The sequence below is a fragment of the Ovis aries genome, chromosome 23 (assembly GCF_016772045.2).
Source record: "Ovis aries strain OAR_USU_Benz2616 breed Rambouillet chromosome 23, ARS-UI_Ramb_v3.0, whole genome shotgun sequence".
Taxonomy (NCBI): domain Eukaryota; kingdom Metazoa; phylum Chordata; class Mammalia; order Artiodactyla; family Bovidae; genus Ovis; species Ovis aries.
In genome coordinates, this window is record NC_056076.1 from 58,131,643 (window position 1) to 58,159,236 (window position 27,594).

The following is a 27,594-nucleotide window of genomic DNA, read 5'->3' on the forward strand; positions in this document are numbered from 1 at the left end:
ATATCTTTCCTGCATGGATTTCACATGCCTATTTTGTCTTACATACTATTCTTTCCCTTGAAAGTTTAGTACCTTTCATATATTAAGATTGCTGTTCTTTAGGACTGTCTCCTCTTCAGTGGTAATCTTGTTTTGTTCGTTTGCTTTACTGGGTTGTAGAAGAAAAAGATATGAGATCATGTTCAGGATATGTGAAGAAAAATAAAAACAGGTATGGAAAATTATGTTTTATAAGTTTTAATGATTATTTCTCCTTTCTGAAAGCCAGCTGGTCTTCCCAGGTGGTGCTAGTGGTAAAGAAACCGCCTGCCAATGTAGGAGACATGAGACATGGGTTTGATCCCTGGGTCTGGAAGATCCCCTGGAGGAGGGCATGGCAACCCACTCCAGTGTTCTTACCAGGAGAATCCCAGGGACAGAGGAGCCTGGCAGGCTACAGTCCATAGGGTCACAAAGAGTCGGACACGACTGAAGTGATTTAGCACAAAAGCCAAGATTTATGTATTAAAACCCTGGCAAGTGTAAAATGTCCTAGCCTTGGTTCCTTTTGTGTCAGTTATCTGCTGCTGCATAACAAATTATTCCAAGACCAAGAATTTTAAAATCAGCACTCACTGATTATCTCGGAGTTTCTGAGGGCAGGAATCCAGGAGTGTTGAGCCGCTGGTTTTGGCTCAGGGTCTCTCGTGAGGTGACAGCCCAGCCGTCGGCTGGGGCTGCAGCTATCTGAAGGTCCAGATGGGGCTGGGTGATCCTCTCCTCAGACGGTTCATGCACATGGCTGCTGGCAGGAGGCTGGCACTGCTTTCCTTACGGCCCAGGCCTCTGCAGAGCCGCGCAGGTGTCCCCAGGACTCTCAGCGGGCTTCCCTAGAGGGAGTGATTGAGTGAGAGGGCGGGGGAGGCATTCCATTATTGACTTGAGGATTTTTGACAAGAAGCTCCTCTCAGAAGTTTTCCATGTTTGGGGAATTCCCTGGCGATCCAGTGGTTCGAACTCCAGACTTCTACTGCTGAGGCTCCAAGTCAGGGAACTAAGATCCCACAAGCCATGTGGCACACCCCCTCCCCCGCAAAAGAAAAGGTTTTCCAGGTTTTGATGCTGGTAGTCATTTCTCAGATGAGACATGTTTGCATCCCATGTATCAAATTTTTGTCGGGCTCTTCTGTTTCTCTGCCTTTCTGCTTATAGAATAGTTTTATTTCAATGCTGAACCATAGCACTGGAATCCTTTTCTTTTCCCCAGTGGACCAGTTTTTTTTAAGTCTTTATTGAATCTGCCACAGCATTGCTCCCGTTTTATGTTTCATCTTTCTGGCCAGGAGCCACGTGGGATCTCAGTTCCCCAAGCAGGGGTCTGACTCACATCCCCTGCATTGCAGGGTGAAGCCTTTAACCCCTGGACCTCCAGGGAATGTCTTTTGAAGACATGTTAATGGCATATAAACTCGCACTTGTCTTACAAAAACCATGCCCCTACCTGAGTTGAAGTGCTGACCGTATAAACACTTGTGATCAAGTAGTACCAGAACGGGCACCGATAGCGCACCCTGACTGCTCCCTCAGACAGTTATTAAAGGCACATCCTGATTTCAGAGGCGTTAGGACCTGGAAAAAATATTTCTCAGAACTGAAGAAATATGGCAAACAGTTTTCTCCCCCAGTCGTGGGGGGTGAGGGGGATGTGGTCAATCAAAGTCTTCTGCAGGTGAGTTTCTTTCCTCCTCGTTTTACAGAGCCTGGAACTCACAGACTCACCATCCAGTGGGGAAGAGATCTGAATGAGTGATTTATAAAAAGAGTGAATATGCAGGTTATTTCCAAAATATTTCTGTTTTTGGTTTCAGAAACATAAACAAGGAAAGCCCCTCTTCTCTGATTCTATTTATATAACTTTTTTTTTTTTTTTCAAGGAATAAAGATCACTGTAAATCCCGAATCCAAGGCAGTCTTGGCAGGACAGTTTGTGAAGCTGTGTTGCCGGGCAACTGGACATCCTTTTGTACAGTATCAATGGTTCAAAATGAATAAAGAGGTAATTTTCATGTCTTTTAAATGTTTTTTAATTCCTCTGTCAAAAGAAGAGAGATTAATGCTGGGAAAGATTGAAGACAGGAGGAGAAGGGGGCAACAGAGGATGAGATGGTTAGATGGCATCACCAACTCAATGGAGCTGAGTTTGCTCAATCTCCAGGAGATAGTGAGGGACAGGGAAGCCTGGCGTGCTGCGCTCCATGGGGTCACACACAGCTGAGTGACTGGACAACAACAAAAAAGAGAGAGAGAAAATCAGTTAGCCTTACTGCCTTTAATATATTTACAGGAATTTTGTTAAAGGACCTGATAGGTCCTTGTTAAAGGGTCAGTGTTATTACTGATGCATTCAATAATCATTACTTTCTAAGCAGTAATAAAATCAGTTCTGTATTCTGAAAATTGTGGAAAATCAGGAGTACACAGGGCAACAATGTTAGCAAACGGGAAACATCACCAATACCTTCTGACATAGATATACAGAATTCTTTACAACAGATTGTTCCAATCATAATCTTTAAAAGGTTTTCAAAGCAGCATGAAAGGCAGTATTGTTTTAAGCATTCCACATAACTGTATTTTATCAAAAGATTAGGCTTTTATGGTAGTTTCTGAAGTAAAATTCAGGTTGGTAGAGAGAGACATTTGTTCCTTTCGTGAAAGGGTTATATCCCTGAGCCACAGGACAAATAATTTAAATTTGCATATTGAAATTCTCTTTTCTTAAACAGTCTTTGAGAGGATGTCCCTGGTGGTCCGGTGGTTAAGACACCAGACAGACTCCCAATCCGTGAGGCACAGGTTCAGTCCCTGGTCAGGAAACTAAAATCCCACACGCTATGCAGTGAGGCCGATTTTAAAAGTAATGATGATTAAAAAAAGTCAATAAACGTTTTTTGAGCCACTCTGCCGCTGGGGGTTTCTCAGTGGTCCTGCCACGTCGAGCTCCACTCTCGCGAGCTTCTCTCTTCTCCCTCATCCACCCGCCTCCTTGCCTGCCCTCCAGATGGCACCTTGAAACTCCGTTATTCTTTTCAGCCTGTGAGTCACATAACCAAACTTTCTTCTCAACTCAACACTAAAACTCCATTTGCAAATCTGACTTTAAGCTCAAGAGTTGTTCCAAAACGACGTTCTTTCCTCTGATGCAGTCACCCTGTGCCTCAGAAGAAGCATGGGGATTTGCACATCTTTTAATGTCCTCACTCACACCCGGATGAGCCAGGGCAGCCGTGAACCATAGCAACGGGACTGCGCAGGCACGGGCCGCAGACAGGCCTGTGCTGGGCGCTTGCCTGTTAGGAGCCCCTCGCGTTCCTATCGCTGGGCATTGAGAGCCTGACTGAGAGGCCATTTTACGTGCCTAGGCTCTCGAGGGGTGGTAACTGAAGTCACGTTTACCATAGCTTCTCAGCTGCAGAGTGGCTTTCATTTCAGTGAATGCCTTGGAGGAAGAAATCATGGGCAAATCTTACTATGGTAAGTAGTGGGTTGGCCAAAGAGGTCGTTTGGGTTTTTCCATAAGGTGTCACAGGAAAACCCCAAGGAGCTGTGTGGCCACCCCGTACATCACGTGTGAACTGTGTCCTAATTTTGAGAAGGGGAGAAACCGAGGGGAAGAGGCATGCCCACTGGATTTGAAGAGCTATGAGGGGTTCTAAGGCTCTCACCAGTCAAGTTCTGTCTCAACCCTTAGATTCATAGTCTGTTTCAGGAGACACTCGTCTCACGACCACTTGTTGGGCACCTGTCCGGGTTCTGAGGCCCAGATGGTGAAGCCTGACGTCCAAGGGCCCTGCCCCCTCCTCTGACAGACAGGGAGTAAATGAGATAACTGTGAGTTAAGAGCTGTGAGGAAGATAAGCAGGGTGATACCAAGGGAGACGACACTCAAAAGTCTTAAACAGGAGAAGTAACGGGAGGATGTATGTTCTTAAAACACCAGCTTGCTGCTTCTTTTCAGTCTGTGTGTATTTCTCTGCGCTGGGTCTTAGTTGCGGCATATGGGACCTAGTTCCCTCACCAGGGATCGGATCCAGGCCCCCCGCACTGGGAGAGCAGAGTCTTAGCCCCTGGACCACCAGGCAAGTCCCCCGACTTCGCTCTTAAATGGAAGCAAGAGCATAACAAAAAGACCAGTTACCTAATGCCCACACTAGACTGGAAATAGCAGTAGTGTGAGCTCGGACAGGGCAGGGCAGACTGAGCAGCGTGGGTGCGTTGCTTTATTTTAGAGACAGGGCTCATCAGGTCTGGCGGGCTAAATGCAGAGCCCGAGGGGAGAGGAACAGAGCTCAAGGACGACTCCGGATGCTCCACTCCAGCCTCTGGGGACCTCTTACGTACTGAGGTATTGGAGACTGGGAGAGAAAGAGACTCAGGGTGAAGAGTCCAGAGTGTGGTTTCAGACACATGAAGTTTGCCGTGCCTGTTCATGTCTGAATGCATCTGAGTCAGCTTGGATACCCCCCGAGGCAACTCTGAAAGTGTGTATAGGAGAGGAAGCAGCAGTAGAGAGACTGAAGAATTCAAGAGAGAGAGTGAGCACGGCCAGGAGAGGCTGGTCGGAAGCCCCTGGGAAGGTATTTCAGGAAGAAAAGGGTGGTCAGCATTTCCAGTGCTGCTGAGAGGTATACGGGTCCAGGGCAGGATATTTGGGATTTTTGTTTGTTTGTTTATTTAAGATATACAGGTACTAGAGGATGTTTTTGAGAGCACTCTAATAAAAGAGATGCTAAAGTAGAGAGAGAAAATTGCAGGAGCAAGGCCAGAGGGGATCAGATTGTCAGACAGGAAAATACTTTACCCTCTCATGTTCTGGCCCTGGAGCCAGTGAATCAACTGACAGAATACAGATTAGGAAGAGAAAATTTATTCATATGGGAACTTACAGAAGAAGTAGCTCATGCTGGGTTAAAGTTACAGGAAAGGGATGAGAAAGAAAGAGCCTCTAAGGAAGAAACATGGGTTTCTTTAGTAAATACGCACAGAGGGGTTTCTGGGAGAACAGACAGGTGATAAGAAAGTTTGTGATAATATCTATTCATGCGGGTGCAAGTGGTCTTTCCATCTTCATGGCCATGAACCTCCCCTGGAGAAGAGGTTTATAGTGGGTTTGATCGCCTTCCTAGAAGTAAAAGCCACCCTGAAGACGGAATTTATAGTGGCCTCATCCCCCAGAAGTTTCTACTTTTGTCAGAAAAGGAAAGCTCTGAGAAGCCTTTCTGCATCTGTTGAGTCCAAAATGTCTTCAGCTTGAACTAATCTTCGTAGTAACTCTGGAGTTCTGAGTGGTTAGGATCCTCACGCATCCCAAGCCCAAGAGGCCTTTGGTAGGAAGACAGGTTTTTTCCATTTTCACAGGAGAGAGGAGAGCAGCTGTGAATAGGCACGGGCTCAGATCTGTGGTTCGGTAGCTGGGAAAGGTGGGGAAGGCAGTGGCACCCCACTATAGTGCTCTTGTCTGGAAAATCCCATGGGTGGAAGAGGCTGGTAGGCTGCAGTCCATGGGGTCGCTAAGAGTCGGACGCAACTGAGTGACTTCACTTTCATGCATTGGAGAAGGAAACGGCAACCCATTCCAGTGTTCTTGCCTGGAGAATCCCAGTGACGGGGGAGCCTGGTGGGCTGCCGTCTCTGAGGTTGCACAGAGTTGGACACGACGGAAGCAACTTAGCAGCAGCAGCAGCTGAAAGAGGAGAGATTCCTATCTGAAGTCAGTGGCTGAGAGAAGTGGGGTCGCAGGAGAGAGGAAGTACCCAGGACTGTTCTAGTAGGAAGGCAGACTAGGTGGGTTCATGTGGGAGGGTGGGCAGGCAGTGCTCAGGGCAGTCTCCATCCCACCTGTCAGATCTTGAGCAAAACAGTCTTGCTCTGGTGCCAGTTCTGAGAAGAAAGAGGGCTGAATTCAGTTGGTTGGGGCTTGAAGAGGGGGAGTGTGTTAAAGTCCTTTGCAAGGGGTCCCCTGTATAAGGAGGCACCTAGTGAAACCTGGGCAATATGCAGAGTTAGGTGGTGGTGGTAAATTGACGGGAGCAGCTGAGATGACCCAGGCCCGGGAGGAAGGCTTGGGATACCCTGAATGGCCAGTCCTGTCACCAACACACTTCCCATAGCTCTTCACCTCCCAGGCCTTGAGAGAAGTGTGCCGTCAAGGCCTCTACCCTCCGATGAAACTCGGCAGGTGAGAGACTGGGGTCTCAGGATAAAACTTGCTCATATGCTCAGAGCTAATTTGATCAGAGCTGAGATGTGCAGCCAGGCCTGACTTTCTGTGATCTCTTTACTCCCTCATGGTTTGGCTACTGAGCTCATAAGTGTTGCGGTTCTCAAGCCTGTAAATACTAATGATCAAACGATTTTAAAGGACAGAAGAGACACTTTACTATTAGTGAGTTTTTGGAAGATATATGGGATAGAGCTTAACTCTCTGGTTAACAGATTTGTAAAAGACTGGATTTCAATGACTTCAGTCCTAAATTACTCAACATGTTATTGTTTGCTTCTTAAGGAACAGATATTTTAGAACCGGGAGAAAAAAGATACACTTTTCAAAACTCCCAGGAAATCATACATTTTGCACAGCACAGTTTATAAGGTGTATTTTGGTGAGTCATTCACTTTTATCCTCTTGTTGATTCTTTCACAGATTCCGAATGGAAATGCATCTGAACTTGTTTTTAACACAGTGCATGTAAGAGATGCGGGCTTTTATGTCTGTCGAGTTAATAATAATTTCACCTTTGAATTTAGCCAGTGGTCACAGCTGGATGTTTGCGATGTCACAGAAGTAACAGAAAGCTTCCAGAGTAAGTGATTAATTGAGTGCTGAGATGGGAATTGCCTCTTTTAAATTTTAAAGGTTTGCTTTTAAATCATTTCAAAGTATCAAAGCCAGTACTCACCCAATATAATGTATATGTACTTCCCCCAGTATAATGTCACCAGTCGTTAAGATTTTATCCCATGTGCTTTCATTCTTTTTCTGTATGGATGGATGGACAGACAGCTAGATAGACAAAGAGAGACATGCAGCTGTTTGGGGAAAAAATGACCTTTCTCAATCTGGCCCTGCTGCTGACCTCTGGAAACTTGCCGCCTTTCATGGGTCTGGATGTTGTGGTCTCTGATTTTGGAGGAGAAAAAAAATCTAATGCAACCTTGCTCACTTTTGAGTTCCTTTCTATACTGTGTTTTTTTTCTCCCAAACTATTGTATTACTCCTGAAAGTTGTGTCATGGAGCAAAGTCTGTCTGTAGAGTTGGTACTGGCGCGGCAGGGCGTATAGTGCATCAGTCACGACAATGAAGCCTTTCATCCAGCTGGTTTTCTACTCTTGGCCCGTCTGCTTTTTAGTTCAATAACCAGTATTGATCATGGAAAAACCCCAAGGTCTCTACAGAGTAGCCATCAGGTATTATTTTATTTACTCACATACACAGTCAAGAACCATGTTTGTCATTTTTGCTGGACAGACAGCATGAGGGAAACAGACTTTTGTTTCCAGTTGTGTCTTCCATTCTTCTTCTCAGTTTAGCTTTTCCCACAACTGAAAAAAGTCTCTAGGAGTAGTCATGATTAATTAAGAGAGTGGTTTATATTTTTTTAGAACATTTCAGTGCATGTAATGAACTTTCATGTTCATAAATAGAATACTGTTCATCCAACAAATACTACTGATCACCTGCAGTGTGCTAGACACAGAATCTCATTGTTGCCACAGCTGATTGACAAGCCCTCTGTCCTCAAGGCTCTTAAAGACTGACAGATGAGCCTTCAATAAAAAATGCTTTCTGATATCTGTCTTGGGAAGAAAAGCTAGGGATAACCCATCCTTATTTATTCAGTGCTAATAGCAAAACTCCTGATTTTAAGAAGGCAAGTTAAATCAAACAGCAGAACATAGAACTTTCTGTTTTTAACATGAATGTCACTTAAGATGTTAAGTCCTTTGCTCTACCAAATATGGCTAAGCACATTTAGAAACCACGTGAACTATTTCCCCCTCTTGAATATATAGTGCATGCGAATACTTTGAGAAGTTCTGCAGTAAAGAAATCTAACTTTGTTTAACTCAGAATGTTCTAAACTTATTTGTCCATAGCATCCTTTTATCCATAGAACATCTCTTAATATTTCTAGAAGTGCAACAGTTAGATTCTATTAAAGATCGTGGGAAAAAAAATGAAGGATGAACTTGAAAGCATTTTTTTTTTTAATTAAAGTTTTAAAAGTTTTTTTTAACTTAGAACTTTTATGTTCATTGCTATTTTTCTTTTAATTTAAGGCAGTTGGGATGGCATCTCTGAATCCAAGTTGCAAATCTGTGTTGAACCAAAGTCCCAAAAGCTGATGCCTGGCAGCACGTTGATCTTACAGTGTGTGGCTGTCGGAAGCCCCATTCCTCAGTACCAGTGGTTCAGAAACGAATCACGATTAACACACGAGACAAAAAAGCTATACATGGTAGGAAGTTGGTCTCGGGGACATTTGGGGTGGTTAATATGTGAAATAAATAGTATAATGAAAAATCACAGTGAATAGTGATTCATATTTGGGGTGTTTTCAAGTTTTGTATTTTTTCAAGTTCTTTATTATCCAGTATTAATTGATTCTTCTATTTGCAAAAGGACTAGAACACTATGCCAGCCCATATGTAAGTGCTTACATGAAAGGTGTCAACTGGTATCGCATCAGGCTCACTACCGTTCGATGCACTGTATTATTTGCTTGCTAATACTTGACCTAATGTAATGAATGGAAAAAGTGGAGGAAAGTCTGCAACGTTCAGTTCTGTAGGGCTTAAAAAAAAAAAACAATTTTTCTCCAAGCCATTTTAAATTAAAATTAAAGAGTCTGTCAATATGTGCATGTTCTGATACTGATTTAGGTACCTTATGTGGATTTGGAGCATCAAGGAACCTACTGGTGTCGTGTATATAACGATCGAGAGAGTCAAGACAGCAAGAAAGTAGACGTCATTGTAGGTAAGCAGTACCACTCGGGGTTCTGACCAATGGAGCCATATAAGATGAAGGATGCTGAGCAGTGGAAATTTTATTCACCCATTCTATTTAATGGTATGTTAAGCATCCGGAATTATTTTTGCTTAAATAGAAATTTGAGAGAATGCATCCTAAATTCATAATGAGGATTCACACATAAAGAACAGAAAAGAGCCCAAAAGGATTATTTATTTAGATCTTTTTAGTTTTTTATAGTTTATATTAAACATTTATGGCAAAAAATGTATTCCGAGCTTTAGCTAAAAAAAAACCCTGGGTTTAATGGAAAAAGATTTTTAATAAAACATTATTAAAGAAACAAACATCACAGATATATGCAGAATGATTATTAATCAGTAGTGCCACTTACGAAATACTTAATTTAAGAGTTGGTTCTATTTCAGCTTCATGCATTTAGTGATGTTGTTAATAGTAGGTGATATTAATGCAATTGATATGTATGTTGGTTTGCCAACATATTTCTATGATATTTATCTCTGTTTGCTTGATGGCCGCCCTTCCTAAGATCATGAATCACAATGTATCACATTTGTTTTCTCTGGAACAAGGAAGAACAGATGAGGCAGTGGAATGCACCGAAGGTAGTGTAATCCTTTGGTTTGAAAGCAAATATCCTGCATGCTGGTTCCTCTTGGGATTGGTGGAATGCCCTGACCTACTGAGTCAGTGATGGAAAAAATACTAGCTGTAAGAAAAGATTTTAATGCAAGGATACTGTATCTTAGTCTTCAAGGGTTCATAAATTGCCCCAGACACTATTCAGTTGACACGTTATTAAAATAACTAATTTCCAACAATCTTACGAATAGTGAACAAACAGTGTGATTAATTCTTAATGTTCATTTTTGTCTTCATAAAATTTAAAAAAATACATGGCTATCCTGTATCCTAACTATCATGGATAGTTGTTTATATCATTTTATTTATCTGTTTGCCATGATAAAACGCCTCTCAAATGCAAACATAATTTCTGTAATAGTTTCAGGACTGGAAATTTATTGTTTAATCCATTTTTTATGTAATAATAAATATACTGTTTTAATATAAGTTTATAAGATCCATTCTTTGAAGTTATAAGACTGTAGATTAAGGTATCATGTCACCTTTACGACACTACACAGAGAACTGAAAGTTATTTTAACATAAACTTCTAATTTGTTTTGACTAACCAAAGTCTTGCACGTGAGTTGTAATGAATAAATTTTAAAACTTAAGTTACTTGCCCCTAGTGTGGTGTCACACTGTTTTGCAAAATGAGATTCGTGGAAGCAAAGTATTTTTTCAATTTCTGCCTCTTTAACCTATTATAAAAATCTTTGGCTCTACTTGGGCAAAGTAAGAAAATAATGTCACCTCTTAACGTTTCTTGGTTTCCCTGTCCTTTGGATTGCTATGGTGTCACTCTGAAGTTTGAAATTACTGTCTTCGTCCCAATCATTGTTGCCGACGAATTCTCTAGCATAAGGGTGCACTGTAATCCCGTGGTCTGTGGGCCCTGCATGAGAGAATGTTTGTAAAGAGATCCTAAGCAAACTCCTCTTCCTTCTTTTTCACCTAATTGCATGATTTTAAAATCTCCTAACATTGCAGACCTCTACGAAAAAATGTAAACTAGCATCGCTAGTTTCAGGGTGATGCATGTCAGTTACCACCTAGCTGGTTTTTTACCTGCAAGATTCTCCCTATAATTTTGCAGTGGCAAACACACTATTAGATAATAATTTTCAAATAAATCTGTTATGAAATTACTCCCAGAATTTCAGATGGAAAAATTAGATCCAACTTTTCTTTCCAAAAAGTCTGCAATGTTGAGGCATTTTATAGTTGGTGGATGGGCACACAGCAGCAATGTCCTAGAGCATACCGTATCTTTTTTACCTGTAGAAGCTGATGTGATCTGTTTCATTTTATGTGCTTTGTTACAGATCCCTGATTGGGACAGAGGGTAGGGGTTCAATAGGTGGGATTCAGGGTTTTTTTAAGGGCAGTGAAAACACTGACAGTTGTAGTGGTGAATACATGTGTGCAGGGTTTAGATCATTTAGGAGGTCAGAGGAGGGGAATCCCAGAATGGAGTGAGACTATGACAAAAGAACCTAAACCTGGACTTGGGTGGTCCTGTGGTTAAGAACCCACCTGTCAACGCAGGGGACACAGGTTCAATCCCTGGTCCAGGGAGATCCCAGATGCCTCGGTGCAACTCAGCCTGTGCGCCACGACCGCTGAGCCTTGCTCTAGAGCCCGTGAGCCACACCAGAGAAAGCCCTCGCGTAGCAGTGAACGAAGACACAGCACAGCCAGATAAGAGTCTGAGCCTGTTAAAGTGGGTGGAGCAGCCTCACTGACTACGGGAGGGAAGAACAGGCGCTGGCCTGAGTACCTGGAAAGGAGTGAGCACAGAGGATGGAAGAAACTGTGTATGACCCCGTGTTCTAGCAGATACCACTGTGCAGTGGGTTTTATATCACAGAAATTACTGCACATTCTATGAGTAGTATAGTATTTGTAATTTATTGTGAATGGTAACTTTTATCTTCATAAAATTTGTAAAGGAAAAATAGGTAGCTGTAGTGTCATAGGTATTTGCTTAGAGGATTCTCTCTCTCCATTGGTCAGAGGCTGTATGCTGTGTGTAGTCACTCAGCCCTGTCTGACTCTTTGCAGCCCTACAGACTGTAGCCCACCAGGCTCCTCTGTCCATGGAATTCTCCAGGCAAGAATACTGGAGTGGGTTGCCATGCCCTCCTCCAGGGGATCTTCCCAACCCAGCGATCGAACCCATGTCTCCCACATCACAGGCAGATTCTTTACCATCTGAGCCACCAAGGGACTACGGGTTAACAATTCTGAAACCACAATACCATTAAAAACACATTCCACCCGTCTAACATCAGCTATATCCTGATTTAGAGACATTCCGCAAAATACCTTATTGGTAATCCTCAAAGTGGTCAAGGTTATCAAAAACAAGGAGGGGCTGAGAAACTGTCACAGCAAAGAGAAACCCAAGAAAACACAAGTAAACGTGACATGGTGTCCTGAACAGGGTCCTGGAACAAAAAAAGAACATTAATGGTTCATTAACTGTGACAAATATGCCTTCCTAACGTCAGACGTTAAAAATAGGGAAAGTAGGTGGGTGTATGCAGAAACTCTGCACTGTCCTCACAGTAGTTCTATACATCTTAAACTGTTCTAAATTCAAGTTTAATTTTAAAAATATCATTTGAGGTTTTTAATTAGTTTCAAGAAGTGTATAGTTGAGGCCATAGACAAACCTGTCTCTTGATTGTTTTTGTCCCATAATTAGCCAGAACATCTAAAAAACTTTTATCAAATTAAAGATGAGTCTGTTTAGCTTTTTTGTCATTTGATGAACATAGTAATAGCTTAGGAGTCCTAGCTGATGTCCACAATAGCATACTCCCCTCCTCACAACGTTCATGACTTCTCATTTAAGGCATTTAAAAAATTCTAACCTGATAAAACATTGTAACACGATTTAACCGCACAGAGTCAACTTCTTTGATCAGTCTTCCTATATGCACTAAATTGGCAGTTAAATTATTTAAAGATTATTTCATCTGTTTTCTCTTTATTTTATTTTAGATGAATTGACGAATCTCGGGCATCCTGGTGAGTAATGCAAACATAAAGCACTCATGTTAGAGTTCCAGGTTATTGAATGCAGCAGCTTAAAAAGACACTAGCAGTGTTCTTTTGCTGTAGCAGTACTAGTGGGGTTTTTTTTTTCCCCTTGATTGACATATCATATTTTAGGGTTGAAATCAGTACTTAACATGAAGTTCAATTTCATGCAAGTGAAAATATTAAAAATACTCTAAATTGTAAGACTGTAGGGTAGAAAAATAAATATACTGAGGCAATATAAAATATCAGTGTATTTCTTTATCATTGTGAATGGCTATAAATAAAAAAGGTAGCTATATGGAGAAATGCATGAAATTAATTTGAGACATGCGAATCAGCCAGCCTATGAAAAAGTGACAGAAGTGACACTTCTGAGCTCGCCAGACCCCTGGGTCCCCGTTCAGAGCTGCTCGGACATTGAATACATCTGAACTAGTTGGGTGGGTGTCCGTATCTGAAGTAAGACTACTGTCAGTGGGGACTGTTGGTGCTCTGCAGACGAGTGGTTGGTCATTGGCCATGAAGAGACTGATAGTTGGCAGGAATATTTATATTTATCATTCTTTGGCCAATTTTGTGAGAACCGATTTCTGAACAAGTAAAGCTAAAGGGCAGGCTTGCCTGAGATGAAAGGCATAGTAATCGTGAAGGCAGAAGGTATGCGTCCAGGCTGTGGGCATTCCGAAAGGCACTGAGGGAACCTCTGACTCTGTTTGAAAATGAAACCTCGAGAGAGTGGGATCAGACGGGAGCTACATCAGTTAATATTTGTAGTGATCCCTCTTATTTCATGATGTGTTATTTCTCGTTGTTGTCGCGCCATAACTAGTTTGCTTAGTTTTGCGCCTATGTTTTGTTACTAAACATCTCTTCTTGTGAGCGATGGTTGGGCTGTGCTGATTACTATAAGCCCACGAGACAAAGCAGAAGGGCCCTGTTACCAGGGTGTCATTCCTGCTGGGCCAGCCTCAAGCTCCAGGAAACCTCCATGAGATTTGCTTCCAACACTCAAAACTAAGTGATGTTCGAACAGCCATCCTCATCTTGTAGCTGATTGCTTCTCTTGACCCGGTTAGAGTTCCCCTTTTCCTAAATGTGTCTGTTATTTCATGCTCTTCAGTGAGCCTCATGAAAAGCTGTTTCAGGAAAACTTTTGCATACCAGCGCCACTAAGCTTCTGAAATTTCCCCGACCTTTTTCATTATATCCTTGCTCCCCAAGAATTAGAAATACCAAATCATGTAAGAAAAAATTGAATGTACTTTCATTGGACTCTTAGAGCATGCATATTATTAAAAATGCAAACACTTACCCTGTCTATAGCAAGAGACACATGACCATCTGAAGTCCATCTTCCCCAGCGTGTCTTCCTGCATGGTCCCTGAGAGTTGGAGGTATTTCATATTGTGTACAGATAATGGCAAAGAGCATGACCATCGAGTGAGATCTCCTAGCTTCCTGACACGGGGCAGGTGGCTCAGTCTTTCTCTGCCTCAGACTCCTTACCTGTATAGTGGAGGTAAGAACCTCACAAAGTGTGGTTGTTTAAATCAGTTATATTTACAACACATGCAACAGTCCCAGGCCGGCATTCAGTAAATGTTAACCATTCCTGCTGCTCTTCATGGCCGCACCAGCTGTTTTCAGGCTGTAATTTCTACCTAAATGTTAAAGAGTATCACCCTCAGCTGTAGTAATCAGTTACCAGAGCCATTCCCTGCCCCTGACTCCAACTCCCATCTGGGTACAAGTTTTTAATCAGGAACCTGAACACCTCAAAGCCATGAACTAGCTGCAACCATCCTGCGTTTTGGCGTACTGCTGGTGGGACTGCCACTGCTTCTCTCTAGCCCCGGAGATGCGTCACGGATAACAGCTCACTCACCCTTTTTGTTTTTATCTTTCTGTAGATAATCAAGAGCAAACGGATGACCAGCCTTTGGGTAAGTAGAGCTTTAAAACGCTTGAAAATGAAAGTGTCACTCAGTTGTGTCCCACTCTCTGTGACCCATGGACTGTAACCGTCCAGGAGCCTCTGTCCACGGGATTCTCCAGGCAAGAATACTGGAGTAGGTAGCCGTTTCCTTCTCCAAGGGATCTTCCTGATCCAGGGACGGATTCTTTACCATCTAAGCCACCAGGAAGGCCCTGTAACCAAATATAATTGTAGCACACAACTCTTTTATGGGGCTTATGAAGGGATTTGAGACTTTTAAAATTGACAACTTGTATAAATATTTGAATAATATGTTTTAGTTTGGATATTTATAAAAAAGTATATATAACATTGTAAAGTAATTAGCCTCCAATTAAAATAAATAAATTAAAATTTTAAAAAAAGAAATTATAGGAGACTTTGAGAAGATTATGAGGGACTTCCTTGGTGGTCCAGTGGCTAAGACTTCATGCTCCCAATCCAGAGGGCTGGGTTCAATCCCTGGTCAGGGAACTAGACCCCACATGCTGCAGCTGAACATTTTCGTGCCACTCCTAAGACCCGTCACAGGCAAATAAAGAAATAAAATGTTAATAAGATAGAAAATAAAAAGATTGTGGATTCAACAAATAAATAGATAGAAAGATTATGAATTCAGTTTCTGAGACCAGGTCAGCTTCTGTGGAGCGATTTCTGGTTTGGCAATGTGTAAAAAAATAAACATAAAAGCAAAAAGAAGCATGTGTAGGTCACACAGAAGTGACTAATACTGTATCTTGGTGGGGTTAGAGGTTAGGAAAGCACCTGAGAGGTTGCAGTAGCAGTTCCGCATGTTGAAGGATGGATAGGAGAAGGGCCTTCCAGACAGAGGAAACGTGAAATCCTGAAGAAACGACGTAGAGAAAGAAGACAGGGTGTTTGTTGTATTGGGGAAGTTGCAAGTAACACACCGTGTCCACAGAGCGGTGGTCCTCGGCCTTTTGGGCACCAGGGACCTGTTTCGTGGAAGACAGTTTTCCCATGGACTGGAGGTGGGGGGATGGTTTGGGGATGATTCAAGCACATTACGCTTATTATGCGCTTCGTTTCTATTATCATCACATCCGCTGCGCCTCAGATCATCTGGCATTAGATCCTGGGGGTTGGGGACGCCTGCTCTAGAGCGGGAAGAGCAGGAACTTAGAGAAGCAGATTAAGGTCTCACCAGGTCGTGAGGAGCCCTGTTTCTCAGACAAGCCACTGGAAGGAAGCTTTGAAAGAGGGGTGAGCTTGTCCCTCCGAAAGACCAGTCTTGTATCAGTGTATAGAAAATGAACTGGAAGGGAGACATTGTTTAAGTTAAGAGAAAAATTGAGACTGTTGCAATAGTCCAGATAAAGAAATGATGAGGCTCTAAACCAGGCTAGTACGAAGTCAGTGCAGAAGAAGACAGAACAGGTTCCGGGGACCTTGAGATGATAGAATCGGTAAGCTGTTTTCCTCACCTCACTCTAGGGTACAAAAAATACAGAGGTGTCACCGTCCCTGCTCAGATTCTTGCTTGGGCCACTAGGCAGGTGGTCGTACAGCCCACTGAGTTAGAGAACACAGGATCACAAGCAAGATTCAAACAGCAGTGGACTCTTACCCTGGGCCTAACCAGCTTGGGGTGTTTGTGTCATGTCTAGGCAGGGGTACACAGCAGGCACCGGCGCACGTGGGTCTGGAACTCTAAGGAGAGGCCAGGCTCGGAGACACGGTGAGGAGCATCATTAGCATGGAGGTGAAGGCTCACAGCAGGGAGGGGAGCTTCCATGGGACTGTTCAGGCTGTGGAGAAAGGGCACGAACTGAGGGAGGGGGTCCCGCACAGTGGCTTCAGACAGAATCAGCTGCAAATTCAGGTTTATAAGCTCTCTCAAAAATGGTAGCTTTTGAGTGACAGCTGTAGGCTGTGACTAAATAGTAGCTGTCCCCTTAAAAGGGCATATGGCCCTCTATTTTCCTGTCCTATAATATTCTCAGTCTACTTCACTCTCTCCTCTCCTCCCCTACCCGTGGTCTCACGAGGTAATTCAGTTTCTTTTGCACGGTGGCTGAGTCCCCAGACTGGAAGTTCTCAGGACTTCTTAAGGTTTGACCCAGAACTGGCAGAGTGTCCCACTACATTATGCTCAGAGAGGGCCACAGGGCAGCCGAGACTCGGAGCCGGCGGCAGGGGGCAGGTGAGGGGGCCGCACTGTCTAAGGAGACCGTGAGGGGCCACCCTCGGGGGCCGTCTCTCACCACAGCCAGAAGGGCAGCCTGGACTAGAATAGAATGGCTTTGTCGCCAGACTAGGGAGCTTGGGCTTTATTTTGAAGGACGTAGAAAGACGAAGATCTGACGCACGGGACCACCAAGGACTGCTGGTCACTCAGACATGGCATCAGGGCTGTCACCGACAGAAGGCCAGAGGCTCTTTATTTAACAGATGCTGACGGAGCGCTCAGTGGTACCAGCTCCTCCTCCAGTTGCTCATTTTTGGATGAAATGAGTAGCACACTATTAGAACAATCAGATGTGGAATTAATGGTGTAACTTGCACCAGTGTTTAAACAATGAATTTCATTATGCTTTAGAAGATGTCTAGGATCATACAGTGAAAATATCTTTCTGAAGTGGTTTTATTCTGTTGCTTAATCAGCTGGCGTCTCTGTTCCCTTTTTCCAGTGGATGGTATGTGTTCAAGAAGTTGTGGGTGGCTCTTACAGTAAATGTTTTTCTACAGAAAGTTTCATTTATTTTTAATCACTTGAAAACCCATCATAAGTTGCTTATATAGTTGTTATTTTGAAGTTTTCTTTGATTCCTCACTCTTATCTCCTCAACTTCAAATTTCACTGTTCTTTCTCTGTCATGCCTCTGACTTTTTCTTTCCCTTTCTGCTACTAATTCCTGGAACCAGACTTTGTCATCTCCTATTTCGGCCACCGCAGTCTACTTCTCTGTTCTAAATCCACCCCAGTTCAACTATCGTTCAGGAACTGTTTTGCAAGTAGAGTGGGCAAGGTAAGTTACTGACCCATCATCTCTATTCCCAAACTCAAGAAGATGCCTCAAGACATTTTAGGAACTAAGCCTTAAAATTATCATTGGGGGACTCCCTAGAGGTCCGTTGGATAAGACTCTGCGCTTTCAATGCAGGAGGGGCAGCTTTGATCCCTGGTTGGGGAATGAAGATCCGACATTATCACTGGGGAAAAGTTTTTGAAGAGTTATGGTCAGTTATTGATACATAGATTTTAAGCCCCATGGTTCTCAAGTGGCTAAACCCTTACATCTATGTACTGTACCAAGTGTCCTTTCCAAACAGATGACAAAAGTAGGGATCCTAGCAGGAGCAGCCTGTATGCTTAGTCTAACAACTGTTTCCTCCCCGCTAAAGACCCCAGTGATTTTTTTCAGTTACATATCTCATAACTTTTTTTTGCCAGTAGAACTTAGCATAGGATATATACTAAATTGTCATAATATCCCACCAAGAAATCCACTGTGCAACACAGACTCTACTCTGAGGATCTCACTGGGAGGCCCTGGTTGGGGCTATAATGACAAAAGGCTGGAACCCCAGGCTCCAGGTCCCCTCACTGAGGAGCAGGTTAAACCGAGTCTGAGTCCATCAGTATATTAAGATTGGCTCTGAACTCTGATAGGGTTAATGGGCTCAGAAAACAATGCTCTGAAATATTTCTTTGGATTAGCCAGCTAACGTCTTGGTATATAATGGGTAAATTAGTGTAACAGTGCATTTCTAGTTTATTTAAGAAGAAACTTTAAAAAAAAAAAAAAGGAAATAGAGGTGATAATAAACCTTATACTGCCTCCTAATTGAAATCCACCCTGAGTATTCTCAACATTTTTTTTTTTTTTTGAGTTTTAAAATGAAGGACAGTAGAGGCTTTATGTCTGAATTTGCCTATTAAAATAGTCTTGAAAACTGGCCTTTTCTTTGGGATAGGAGAAGAAATTATCATTTGTACCGGACTTAAAGTGACTTTTATTGAATCAGAAATGTGGCTTAAGTGCCGTTTAATTTTTTTTAATGTGTATACTCATAAGAATAGGCAGTTTGCAAGGTCTCTCTGAAAATGTGAGTATAGAGCAAAGATGCCAGACAAGGGGAATTCTCTGGCAGTCCAGTAGTTAGGGCTCCACACTTTCACTGCAGGGCCCGGGGTTCAATCCCTGGTTGGGGAACTAAGAACGCACAAACTGCACGGTGAGGCAAAAAAAAAAAATAGTATTTGAGTCTTCTCACAAAGTAGGGTATTTTGCCACTTTGAGGGAGACACTGTCTGAGTTGGTGCTAATTTTTCTCCAGACCTTGTTTAACCCTTGACCTCAGTGTGGAAAAGGAAGAAATCTCCAAAGAGATTTTTGGTGACATTAGTCATCTTAAAGGCCTGAAATCAGATCACGCATTGTAGCATTGAGTCAGCAGTGTGGCTGTGCCTGTTTCATGTAATTTATAAGTGATCTCCCTAGCACTTCGTGACGGAGGTTGGTCACCAGGTCCTGGCCAGTGTCAGGAGGTGGCTCTTAAGCCGGCTGGCTGGGGCTGCCACACCCTCCTGTTACACCTTCTCCGCTGCTCCCTGCTGTTTCCATCACAGATTTAGACCCCAGCGTGTGCTGGACACACCCTGCTGCCAGCCGTCGAGGGAAACCTCAGATTTCTGGCATCACGAAGTCTCAAGTCTTTACTTCTAACTCCTCCCCCTGCTAGCAAGAGTATGGTTCTGAAGACCTCTTAAGCACTAGACCGTGCTCAGCCAAGCTGTATACCAAATAGGGAAGGGAAGTCGCTCAGTCGTGTCCGACTCTTAGCAACCCCATGGACTGCAGCCCACCAGGCTCCCCTGTCCATGGGATTTTCCAGGCAGGAGTACTGGAGTGGGTTGCCATTGCCTTCTCCGTATACCAAATAAAGCCAGCTGATACTTTTGAAGGCACAGGTGTGCGTCTTTTCAGGCTTCCCAGGTGGCTCAGTAGTTAAAGAACCGCCTGCCGATGAGGAGATGTGGGTTTGATCCCTGGGTCAGGGAGATCACCCAGAGGAGGAGATGGCAATCCACTCTAGTATTCTTGCCTGGAGAAACCCGTGGACAGCGGAGTCTGGCGCGGCTGCAGGCGATGGGGTCGCAAAAATTCGGACATGACTGAGCACGCAACCCGTGGATCTTTTTGCCCCTTACGACAGAAGAGTCTTTGTATGAGACTTGAGTCTTTAGCAAACCCTCAGTTCACTAACGGAGAAGGCAATGGCACTCCACTCCAGTACTCTTGTCTGGAAAATCCCAGAGATGGAGGAGCCTGGTGGGCTGCAGTCCATGGGGTCTCGAAGAGTCGGACACGACTGAGCGACTTCACTTTCACTTTTCACTTTCATGCCTTGGAGAAGGAAATGGCAACCCACTCCAGTGTTCTTGCCTGGAGAATCCCAGGGACGGGGGAGCCTGGCGGGCTGCCGTCTATGGGGTCGCACAGAGTCGGACACTGAAGCGACTTAGCAGCAGCAGCAGTTCACTAAGGTCAGAAAATGAACTGCTAAGATAGTCATACACATACAAAAACTCTTCACACTGCCCTGAGGCAGCCACATCTCACCCAAATGGGAGTTTTCTTTAAAAAAGGAGCGAAGAGGAGACAGCACAGCAACGGAACCAGAGAAGGCAGCACGTGTGCAGCCCTGCTCTCTGTCTTGCTTTCCCCTCACCTGCTCTGATGGGGACTCTTCCCGTCCCTCGTTTAGGTATTCCTTTTGTTTCTGGCCTCTTCCATTATCAGCAGAACTGAACTTAATTTGGTAGGAACCCAATTCCAAACATTCTTTATTTAAATTTGCTCTAAAAGCCTATACTGAGCATTCTTTCCTTCTGTTATAAATCAGTAAAAGTATTACTGTGATGTTAGTTACTGTAATGTTACGCTTCAGGTACAGCTAATATCCTTTGCCCGATTTTCCAAAGCATCAATTAAGTTTAATTTCAGTTGTTTGCCTCACCAGTTTCTGTATTCCTCAGTAGAGTGCATTGGTCTACTACAAAAAGTGATAGCCTAGCTCTAAAATGAAATGAAATGATGAAATCTTATTTGTAAAGCCTTTCTATTGAGTTTTATTTTTAGATTTTATATTCTCCTTTAAATGTCTCCCCCTCCTCTTTTTTTTTTTTCAACAGCAAAGGACAAGGTTGCTCTTTTGATAGGAAATATGAATTATTGGGAGCATCCCAAGCTTAAAGCTCCTTTGGTGGATGTGTATGAATTGACCAACTTGTTAAGACAGCTAGATTTCAAAGTCGTTTCACTGTTGGATCTTACTGAATATGAGATGCGTAACGCCGTGGATGAATTTTTACTGCTTTTAGACAAAGGAGTCTATGGTAAGATACTTATCATCATCACTTTTGTAATTATCCCCTTGTCTTTTAGTTGTACAAGTTAGGTTGAGAATTGAAAAACAGAGAAAGGCATGGCAAATGGACTGTTGAAAAGTTTTATTTTTGTAATAAAAGATGGATTTGATCTTCATTCCTTAGTTCCATATGACTAATTAACTTGATGTCTTTACTTTCATGTCTCAAAACAATGTTGTTCTCAGTAGAATTCTTAACCTATCTTACGTGATTTTGTTTCATTGACTACAAGAACTACAGTAAAGTTCACTGACCAGATAGCAAATTGTATATTCATATATGTAAAGTACTAATATGCATGTGTGTGTTTGGAGTATAAAAAGTTGTACCCGAATGTACATTCCCCATGCTTGCTTCCGTTTTCTAACTGTTGCATGGTATTTTCTGGCCTTTTAGTGGGAACTAAAATTTAACAAGGAAATATTGGTGAGTGAGACATATGAGAACAATCAGTAAACTAAAGTTCTACCCAGATACAGTTAAAGATGAAAGTGTTAATTGCTCAGTTGTGTCCGACTCTCTGCGACGCAATGGACTATAGCCCTCCAGGCTCCTCTGTCCATGGAATTCTCCAGTCAAGAGCACTGGAATGGGTAGCCATTTCCTTCTCCAGAGGATCTTCCCGACCCAGGGATCAAACCCGGGTCTGCAGCATTGCAGGCAGATAGTTTACCATCTGAGCCACCAGGGAAGCCCGGGTTAAAGATGGACTCCACAGAAATACTAACAGTAAATTTTTTTTAATGTTTTTTCTCATTCTTTCATTTAAATATATTAAGAACACTACATTTATGGTAAAGATTCTTTAAAGAGAGAGTATGCTGTCAGTCACAAGCCGTTTCTTTGGTGATTTTCTTTTAATGGGCATAGCCACAAATACGGGACAGCCAGCTGTCACTCTCTGAGCCGTATTTTTCAGAGTTGTGCTCCCTGCGATGCTGTGCAATGACATCCAGCTGCCAGGAACGTGACATTCCCAGACCTGCTGTCAGGATGCCGCGCTAAACCAAGTCGATTTGGCTTCTGTATCTTTCCAGTTACTTTACTTCAATAATTCCTTTATTTAGCCTTTTTACTTCTAATTAGACTAATATGATGAGGCAAACTTGATAGGATTGTTAAAGGTTCTCAAAGTAGAGGTTTTTATTTTTTAATTAAATAGACAAAGATGAATATTTTTTAATGATAAAAGGTACAATTCACAAAGAAGATAGACATTGTTAGACACCTAACAACAAAGAAACAAAGATACTCAAAGTATTATTTTTAATGGAAGAAAAAACTAATTTTCTTTCAAGGTTTAGCACATTACTGTATATAGGATGGGGGAAAATCTTAAAATCTCAGTAAGTTTTAAATGAGTTTCTTCTTAAGTAATAACGATTACAGTTGCTACACAAGTGAATCAGCAAAGTAGATATCTCAGATTTGGGACTTCAACATTATTCTGACATTTTAATAATGTAATCTTAATTTATGAGTATATAAAGTAATCTCTGAGAATCCATTTTTCTTATGAAAACAATAGAATATACAATACAAATGTGCCCCTGTGGTACTTGGTTTATAGTTTTAGTCTCTAATAAGGTGGTTGGTTGATTAATTTTATATTACATAACTTCTCTCAGTTGTTAAGTGCATAGATGGCTTAAACAGGAAAAGATTTCTAAAACTTTCCCAGAAGTAATGAGGTACAAGGAAAAAATTTTTACCAATTTGGGTTTTGAGATTGGTGAAGTATTTTAAGAGTTAGGAAATTATATGAAGAATTATGAATTTGATTATTTACTCTCATTTCTATTAGCATTATCACCTTGACTTTAAATCCTTTTTAGCTTTTTAAATCAAAACTTAAAAAAAATAAATAAAATCAAAACTTTTAATTGCCCCTGCAAACTTGAGAACCAGAAATATTAAAAGTTCTAGCAAGAAGAATTTATCTTATGCTGAAGCTTTGCCCCAAAATAAAAACAACAACTTGAAATATAGAGTAAAGAGGCCCGTGTTCAATCCCAAGTCAGGGAACTAGATCCCACATGACACAACAAAGATTCAGTGCAGCCAAATAAGAATGAATAAAATATATATTTTTTAAAGCTAGAAAAACGTTTAAATACAACTGATTCATGTCTTAACAGGGTGGTTGCATTATATTTTGAAGTATTGTGAATATCCCAAACAGCAGACACATCTTCTTTCAGTGTAAGTGTGGCAGAGGCCAGAGGGCATAGGCATGTCCCCTGGGCTGTGCCCTCACGTCCAGCTGGCAGCCCCGGGGACCAGGAGTACTTTGGGGGGCAGGAGAGGCAAAGCCAGAGTCACAGGAGTTTCAGAAGAGCGGCGTCAGCCTGGAAAGCATGGGCACTCAAGTTTATGCCGTTCTGTATTATATGCCCCTGGATTTGTGAAGGAAATAAAAATCAGCAGAACAGAACATATGTAATTCAATGTTTAAACATATATAAGCATTAAAAACAATCTAAAAACAGGAATAACTGACTGTCTGTTACCTATCCTTGAAAATAAATAAGGATAAAGGTTTCAGTTATATAGAAAGCTAGGATGGAGTAACTCCTTGGCTTAGTGTCTGCCCCACCTAACACTGCTCTACGTTCATCACTTGCTGCAGCTGAGCTGTGCTTCAGTAGAAAAGAGGGTTCAAGGAACCTGGCTAGAATAGGGCCAAAGCCTCACTCATGCTGGAATCACTCGCGTCAGTGTAGCTCAGGGGTTAAGCAGGAGACCCAAGAGTCACCAACCCCGGGCTCAATGCTCTGGCTTTTCTGCTTACTTGCTGTGTGTCTGTGACCAAGTTACTTCACTTTCCTAAGCCAGAAAGGATGTATACAATGGATAGACAAGTTAATGTGGTTGTTACAGGACAAGTAAGATAAAAAAACCACCATGTGTCTGACGTGCTAAAGCCTCAAAATACTGTAGCCGTTGTTGTCGTAGTTTGCTGAATTCAGATTTTCCTTCACAGATAGGGGATTTGGGTAACATTCCACTTCAGGCCTCAATAGAGAAATCAGCTTTTATCTCTCATTATGTATTAAGGTTCAGCCTAAGATTTCATTGGGGGAAAAGTTTTTGAAGGTATGGTATGGTGAGATCATGGAAAAACCAGTATACCAACATTTTTTTATTTTCTAAGAATAACGTTAACGCGAAAGCCAGCAGAAGATTGTAAGGAGACAGTATAACCTAGCGCAGCAGCTGATCCAGCTGGCAGCTCACTTCTGGGAGTACCCCTTATTAGTCTTGTGAAGTGGGTGAGCTGTCGAATGCCTCCATGTCTCAGCTTTTGCATCTGTAAGGAGGAGACAGTAACATTTGCTACCTCACTATGAGGTACATGTCGTGAGAAGCCTATGAGATTATTGAGGTAAAGCGCTGGCTTCCAGCAGCGCCTGATGCGTACATAGTAACCGCTCTGAAGGTTGCTGGCGGTGACGATGCTTGTGTTCTAATAAAAGCCCTGTACCAAGTGCACGGCAGCGCCACTCAAGTGGGAAAGTCTTCCATGTAGTGCCACTCAAGTGGGAAAGCCTTCCAAGTAAGCAGTTGTTTTCTTTTTAGACAAAAAATAAATATCTCTGACAGACTGTATCCTTGGGAAACATATTCCCAAGAAATAAAATTCCTAAAAGATCTATTTTATAAGGTTTTATTTCTAACCCCATTGAATTATTTGACATTTTAAAAGAGATCCGTTTTGTCCTTCTATCCTTGAGTAGTAAGAGTGGTTTAAATGTACAAATAGTACTAGAGATGGAGCTTTTAAAATACAGTGATTTGGTCTAGTTATTTTATATAAAAATGCTTACCCTCCTGCAGTATAATTTGTGTGTAGACTTTGATGCAAAATGCTTATTACATTTTTAATGAATTGCTTTGTGTTGGACAAAAGGTATTTTGCTGTCAGTGCCTTAATTTCAGTGATTGCAGACCTGGGCATACAGCATTGAAACACTGGACCACACCTAGCTTTTCCTGCATGATGGAGGCTAAACCCTCCCTCCCTTGAAGTTGCCTCTGCTCCCAAGTCAAGCCTTTCTTAAGCCAGATGTGTTAAATGACACAATGGGAGCCCGCCAGCCTCCTCTGTCCACGGGATTCTCCAGGCAAGAATACTGGACTGGGTAGTCATTTACTTCCCCAGGGCATCTTCTCAACCCAGGGATCGAACCTGGGTCTCCTGCATTGCAGGCAGATTCTTTACCATCTGAGGAAATTATAAGCCCCCTAATATAATGGGGCGGGGAAAACACTGTGTATGGAATACAAATACCTATCAGCTATATGATTTTAAGCAAATTATTTAATGTTTTAAAATTTTATTTTCTCACCTATAAAGTAGGTCGTTTAAAAATTGTTACAGGTTAAAATCTGATCATGTTTATGAAGATGCCTTGAAAATAATGAAAATGCCATGCAGATGTAAAAATGTCTTTATTACAGTTACTTTTATCAAAGAAACTGTGTCTACATAGAACTGCAAAGTGTCCGTGAAAGCCTGTGTGTGATTTGAAGTGTCAAGGCTGCCGTAGGATTTCCCAGCAGGGTGGGGCTGAAGTGTGTTCGGAAGCTGGAGACAAGGTGATAATTTGCCCAGGGTCTGAACCTGGGATCAGCCCAAGCCTTGGCGAAGATTTGGGTAGATGGGAGAGAGTGGGGCCATGGAGATCGCAGATAAGTGTGTCTTGCTCTGGAAGCAGGAAAGAGACGGACGGGGAGAGGAGTCAGATTGTGAATACTTGACAGTGTAAATCTTGCACTTTTAAAGAACACGGGTCTCTTCCTCATCTTGTAAACATTTTTATTTAACTATAGTTTATTTCCCACATTGCATTAGTTTCTGCTGTGCAGTGATGATTGGCTCTGTATACACAGACCCTCTCCCTGCCGGACCTCCCCCCCAACCCCCCCGGCACTGCGGTCCCACTGTGCCAGGCCACCACATATCCCCGAGTGAGCACCCTGCCCCGCACTGCACAGCAGGTCCCAGTTCAGTGGTTTTCAGTGTCTACACAAAGCCGTTCGGTCACCTAATTCCAGAACGTTGTCATCAGCCCCCAGACCCCGTATCCACGTGTGGTCCCTTCTCTGTCCTGCTGACCCCAGGCTCCCGACAGCAGCAAACCGCTTGCTGCCTCTGGGTTTGTCTCCCGAGGACTCTGCTAGGAATGGGTCACTCCCTGCCAGTCCCTCTGGGTCTGGCTTCGGTCACTTCTGGCACAGTGCATCCAAGCTTCCTCTGTGGTAGCGTTATTTTTATGACTAATCATCCATTGTGTGGATAGAGAACGTTTCGTTTATTCACTGATCAGCAAATGGACGTTTAACCATTCTCCACTATTTGGATATTAGAACTGGTGCCACTGTGAACAGATTGCGTGTGCATATTCTTGCGTGGACGCATGTTTTCAGTTCTCCTGGATATTTACCTTGGAGTGGCATTTCTGGGTCATAGAATGCTAAGTTTTGCTGAGGAACCGCCTGATTGCAGAGGGCCTGCACTACTGTATATTCCTGCCAGAAGCAAACAAGGTTTCCACTTTCTCTTCATCCCTGTCAGCCTTCGTTCTCGCCCTTTGATTACAGCCATCCTGATAAGTGTGAAGTGGTATCATTGTTTTGTTTTGCATTTCCCTAATGGTTAATAATATTGAGCATCTCCTCCTGTGCCTGTTTGCCATTTGTATGTTCTTGGAGAAATGTTTATTCAAGTCTGTTGCACGTTTTAAAATTGTCTTTTTATTGTTGAGTTCTTCATACATTCTGGATACAAAGTGTCCTTGTAGATGTATAATTTGTCCTCACACATCCTTATCTATGTGGACATGTTCTCCCATTCTGTGGGTTATCTTTTCACTTACTTAATTTTCATTGATTCACTAATTAAACCCACTGTGTCGTGATTTTCTAAACACTTTGATTTACAGTGATAATTTAATTCCTTCTAGGTTGGTCTCCTTTCTGTTAGCTGTCATTCCAGGGCCAGGCCTTGTTGGTCTCTGTGCCCGCTGCCTATAACGCACCTTCCTTCCTCCCTGCCTTTCCAGACTGTTCCCTTCCTCTCAGGACCATCCGTCGTCGCTTCCCCTCACGCTGGTGCTCCCCTCGGCACTTGATGCATCTTGTACAGCGTTGCTCTAATCCCGTGATGTGTGCTGTTTAATTATACGCCAGCTTTTCTGTGTGTAACTGATAAGGTGAGCATGCCTGAATGAGCTGCAAGACCCTCAGGGCCAGGAGCTCTGTGTTCATTTCTTTTTCATCGTCCTTGCCACATACATGCTGATGAACACCCACAATGAATAAACCAGTGTGTGTCCATTTTGTCATTTTTTTACCCAAAATGATATGTATGAAAGAACCATTTTTCTTATTTAAGTAGGAATTCAGGAAAAGTTGACAACCTGGATCCTGCCCTGTGGGACCAAAGGAAGCAAGTTGTAAAGAATTAGCTTTTTGTTGTTGTTGTTCCCCTTCTAAATGCCTTTTTACTA

At 42.6% G+C, this 27,594-nt stretch overlaps 1 protein-coding gene across 2 annotated transcripts in view; it reads left to right on the top strand.

The window, feature by feature from the left end:
- The window catches only part of MALT1 (MALT1 paracaspase), a 63,174-nt gene that overhangs the window by 23,123 nt on the left and 12,457 nt on the right, over window positions 1-27,594 (top strand). Inside the window, exons 3-10 of one of the 2 annotated variants that reach the window (XM_015103796.3) lie at window positions 1,914-2,035; window positions 6,683-6,842; window positions 8,321-8,499; window positions 8,924-9,020; window positions 9,608-9,640; window positions 12,669-12,695; window positions 14,621-14,653; window positions 20,846-21,049. In XM_015103796.3, coding sequence (XP_014959282.2) covers window positions 1,914-2,035; window positions 6,683-6,842; window positions 8,321-8,499; window positions 8,924-9,020; window positions 9,608-9,640; window positions 12,669-12,695; window positions 14,621-14,653; window positions 20,846-21,049 — 855 coding nt within the window. The remainder of the gene's footprint in view (window positions 1-1,913; window positions 2,036-6,682; window positions 6,843-8,320; window positions 8,500-8,923; window positions 9,021-9,607; window positions 9,641-12,668; window positions 12,696-14,620; window positions 14,654-20,845; window positions 21,050-27,594) is intronic. The other variant, XM_042239125.1, reaches the window with a different exon arrangement.